General features: G+C 38.8%; 1 protein-coding gene across 1 annotated transcript; it reads right to left on the bottom strand.

Moving 5' to 3' along the window:
* Positions 1-291: 291 nt before the first annotated feature.
* Positions 292-2,096, bottom strand: AK88_02949 (uncharacterized protein; the record flags this gene model as incomplete). Its single annotated transcript, XM_012480572.1, has 8 exons — positions 292-336; positions 453-511; positions 616-651; positions 766-823; positions 986-1,094; positions 1,323-1,549; positions 1,800-1,886; positions 2,031-2,096. The coding sequence occupies 8 exons, from the start codon at positions 2,094-2,096 to the stop codon at positions 292-294; spliced, it is 687 nt and encodes a 228-aa protein (XP_012335995.1).
* Between the last annotated feature and the right edge of the window lie 2,896 nt (positions 2,097-4,992).

Here is a 4,992-nt window from a genome sequence, read left to right as displayed (position 1 = left end):
AAAAAAAAAAAAAAAAAAAGGGGGGAAAAATATTGTAATTGTAATGGAAAGAATTGTAAAAATAAGAATAACCATACGTACACACACGAACGTAAAACAGGGCGCCCGTGGCGAATTATAACCTGAGGATGCACTTAGCGTCACCGGCGAGGGTGTCCACATTTGGAGGTGGTAAGAACGTGAAAGGGAGGATGTACGTTGCCTTCTGCTTCGCTTGCTCCTCTTTGTCCATTGTTTTCTGTCTTGTTCCATTTTATCCACTTTACACTTTCCTTCTTTATCTCATTTCCCTCATGTCATTTCTCCAATTAGCTCCTTCAATTCTTCATCGTCCGACTGCAAAGGGGGGGGTATTGGGTGGGAATTCCCATTTGTACAATATCAAATAAAAATATCGCGCACGGAAGGTATGCACACATTAACGTATCATGGCTGGTTAGCTAGTCGCTTACATCCTCGGTGGTCTTATCGACTAGCTGTTCTCTGGCCTTCACATGCACAGGGTGGCTATCTGTGGGGAGTAAAAATTGGGGGAAAATATTGTATGACCATCAGAACGTTCAAATGATTAGAAGAACGTCAAGCCAAACGAGGGAGAAATTGCTGTTTGTGCACCTCGAGGGATGTCCGGTATTTTGTTAACTGTGGCAGCTAGTGGGAGGGAAAAAAAAAAAAAAAAAAAAAAAAAAAAAAAAAAAAAGGAAAAAAAAAAAAAAAAAAAAAAAGCTACTTAAATTAACAGAGGACTTGTCAAATGGGGATTACTAAGTTTTTCCTCCATGGTTTGTTCCTTCAGTAGGTCAAGCTCCTTGTCAATTTCGTCCTAGGGGGAGTGGCAATTTGTGAAGTGCGTCAGTCGGGCGTTCATCAGTTGGGGAAGCGACGCGAACAGGTGTTCACGGGCATGGAGACTGCTCAATCGCGTGTAGAACTTCTGAACAGTGCAGAAAATACCTGCACGCAACGTGCACACATCGCAAATTACCTCATCTACATTATTTAGCAGGTTACAGGCAAGGACCTGGTTTATCTCCTCCTGGATGTCCTTATTTTCTTGAATAGTGTCGATAATCTTTTCCACCTTTTGCGTATTTCTGCACAAAAAAGGGCGATAAGCGAGGGGAGGGAAAAAAAAAAGGGAAATGTAATTTGTTCCTGTGTAAGGCGGTGAATGGTGTTTTTTTTTCTTTTTCTGAGTGCTGCTTTGGATTGTCTAGACTTGGGCACGCGTCAATGCAATGTGCCTTTCGCCAAGCATCCACCCACGCGTCGGCCCAAACGTCCGCTGACGCGTCGACTGACGCGGCTGCACTGGCACGTACATTTCGTTGTTCAGCTTTTTATGCGTGTTGGCTGCATAAGACAAGGCGCTAACTGCGATTTTGTGTAAATGCATATTCTCCAAATTTATCATGTTGTCTTCCAGGGTTAGACGATTATTTAAAATGTTTTCTATTTCCTGCTCGTACAATTTTTTCCTTTTTAATAAAATTTTGGCATTGCTCATTTGGTTTTGCTCCACTTTCTGTTTAGCTTCTATTTCAAGTTGCTGCGGGGGGGTGGAGCGGCGTTACGGAGGAATGGGAAAGGAACAAAAAAAAAAAAAAAAAAAAAAAAAAAAAAAAAAAAAAAAAAAAAAAAAAAAAAAAAAAAAAAAAAAAAAAAAAAAAAAAAAAAAAAAAAACGAAACACACAGCAGCTATCTACACTACGAAGACTACACCGGATGAGCACCTGTAGAGGGTCATGCGTCTATGAGAATGTAAATTTGGGTGGTCCCCCTTTTTGTGTGTGATTACCTTAATTTTCTTCTCCACCTGCACCTGCTTCTTTTCGAGAGCATCTATGGCTTCTCTATTTTTCAGGATGGCTTTGTATATTTCGTCCTGGAGAAAGGCAGCATGGAAGGAGTGTGGGTTGCACCAGAGTTTGATGCAGTAACGAGAATAATAGGCATGGAATAACATCGGTGAGAAACAAAATGGGGACAACGGAAAGGCAAGTGCCAAGGACAACTATGCAAGTCTTACATTGTTCTTTTTTTTATTGTCGATGCATTCTGAACTGCTTTTCTTTTTACCAAACCAAAATCTCATCTTAAAAAGGCAAATGTGTACTCTTACGCGCTACAGAAATGCTGGGTAAGGGTTGTAAAGGCGGAAAAAAAAAAAAAATGGACTGGGCACACAAGGGGACAGTGAAAAAAGTGAAAAAAAAGGGAAATATATTAAAAAAAAAAAACATATATGTATGCAATACACTTATTGAAATTCTGCTAGAGTCAACACCCATGAAAAAAAAATCACAACTCGCTTCATTTTCAAGCGTAACAGATCTCAGCCTCGTCGTATAATTGTTCTTCCCATATAATTAACATTCTGTTCAGTTGGTCATTTAACAAACATGCAACAGTGAGAAGATGTGCATGGATGCCAAGTCGATATGCTGAACAAAAAAAATTGCAGAATTGTGATTAGTCGTTATGTTGCCTCGTACGTGTAAAATTTGGAAAAAAAAAAAAAAAAATTTAATGCAAGGTGTAAGTTTTATTAAACATTTTTTTTTTTTTTTTTTTTTTTTTTTAAATATATTTCCCTTTTTTGTTCACTCCCGGAAGGTGAACCAAGTTGCGCGATTTGTCCCAAGAATGTTCTGCATTTTTTTTACACAATGAGTTGAGTGTATCCAATTTGTATGGTTTTTTTTTTTTTTTCTCTCTTGTCTATGTAACGTTGTTTTACAACCGTTTTGTTTGTTTATACGTGGATTTATCGACATTGCAATTTTTTCTGGCCCACATGATGATATGAGTATATCTGGACGGGGTGTGTGGACATGCGTGGTCGTGCAGACGAGTTCACGCCACACACACTGCGCATGCCGCGGATGCATGGCGCAGATGCATGCCACGAACGTAGTGCGAGAAAGACTTTCCCAAATAAGCAACTGGGTTATACTGAACGGAAAAAACCAAAAAAAAAAAAAAAAAGACTGTCGTTGGCTTAAGATGTTAGAGCGGGCGCAATACTGTGGGATTAAAGGACAATAGACAGGGATAAAATAATACTTTAACATTGTCATGCCGTTACGCTGGCTCATAAACGATCATAGGAGCCTTTGCGCGCCGTTTTGTTTCCCGCCAACACAGGTGGAAGAATAACGTGAACACGTTTGAAATGAACAACGGGGGGTGAACACAAAAAAGACCATACCTTTAATTGCTACCATTATGGCCGCTGCTTTATTTCATTTTTGCAATTCACGTTCGTCCTTATGAAAACGACAACTGGCTAAGTGGGATGGATTGACGCGTAACGCATCAAGGCAAATATATGCATCTTAAACATTTACGCGGTTTCTTTTTTTTTTTTTTGGCTTTTTACCTGACGTCGGAGACAAACACCTCCTGGGAACCCACCAGAAAATAGTACCCATTTCGTAATGCATATAGCGATACTAACCACGTTTTTTTGAATGTCGAATGGTAACTTAGAGGAACTTTCGTGGATCATTTTCACAAATGGAGAATAAAGAAAACAAGGATTAAGACGGGGATAGTTTCTTACATAAAGAGTGTTACCGTCGGAAGGATTGAACGAAACAATAATGTGGCCTCGTAGTTCTTAACAACGAGGGAACAACGACGTATAATTCTGCGCCATGTTGAGCCTACACGTATGCAGGCATTTCGGGCGAGCAATATATGAATACGTATGCAGGATGCTATTTAACATGTTACATTTTAGTCACGCGACTTTCCTCAAAAAAAGGCAATTATCATGAGCACACATTTAGTGTCATTTAAATGGTTTTACGTGTGCAACTTTGTTATGTATGTAGCGGGAGTGTTCATTCGACATTCTGACTCATGAGCCTCCCACGGGGGGTTGGCTTATATTCATTTTTATAACTACACGGAGGTGCTGCATACATTTTGGAGTTTGTTTTCAAAGGGTTACAAAACTGGTCATATGTGCCCCTGCACACATGTATACACTTGACGTGTTATATTTGTACCTGACCTGTTCATATTTTTTTTTTTAAATTTGAAAAAGCTAGCTAATTTGGAGGGCATAAATAGCAGAAGGCGGGCATTTTTTTTTTTTTTTTACGACGTTTGGTGAGTTCTTTTTGCACTGCTTTTTTAATGTCGAGGCGTCTCCACAAAATATGTGAGAGTGCCCCTGGGTTGAACAGAAACAACGAAAATTTTGGTACTTTTTTTTCTGCCGTTATTTTGTGTGTGCATAAGCGGGGTGGAGGCAGGTTCGCCGGGCACGCGGCGTGTACATACGTTCGGTAATCGCGTATCTGTCCTCGTGGTGATGTACATGTGCATGAATGTGCGTATTTATATGTACTTATTTGTACATATTACGTATTTATACATATTACAATATCACGCTTGTGACATTTACACATGGGGCGGGCGCGCATTGGCACTTTGCCCGCAAGTTACATATGATGAAAAAATAGGCGTGCAAATTTTCGCAGCAGAAGGGAGGGGTATCAACCCATGTGTCGGTGAAAAAATGGTGAACTGAACAAAAAATGCGTTTTAAACGTGATACCTCCCAGTAGCTGTGTTTTTTCAAATTTTTGCTCCTGACAATTTTTAGCGCTTACCGCTACTGAAAAGGCATAACTGGCGGACATACTCACAAAAAAATATGTGTTCGTAGTGCAGCAAACGTGCAAAATTATATATATATGTACGCAAATGTGAAAATATATTTGGTACCATATATATAAATATATATATAAATTTTTTATACATATATTTTTTTTATGCGCATATTGCGCCACTATCCATCCGGTAATAACTCACAAAAATAACCCAACTTTTTTTTCTGTCATTTTTAATATAAGAAAAAGCCATTTGCCGCAAAATTGCAATTTTTTTTTTTGTCGACCAGTGACATGCACATATAAACTTTTAAAAATTATTCACATATGAACGTTCAAAAAAAAAAAAAAAAAAAAAAAAAAAAA

Source organism: Plasmodium fragile (assembly GCF_000956335.1).
Source record: "Plasmodium fragile strain nilgiri unplaced genomic scaffold supercont1.31, whole genome shotgun sequence".
Classification (NCBI taxonomy): Eukaryota; Apicomplexa; class Aconoidasida; order Haemosporida; family Plasmodiidae; genus Plasmodium; species Plasmodium fragile.
Note: the sequence above shows the minus strand (reverse complement) of the source record. Positions and strands in the feature narration are given on the sequence as shown.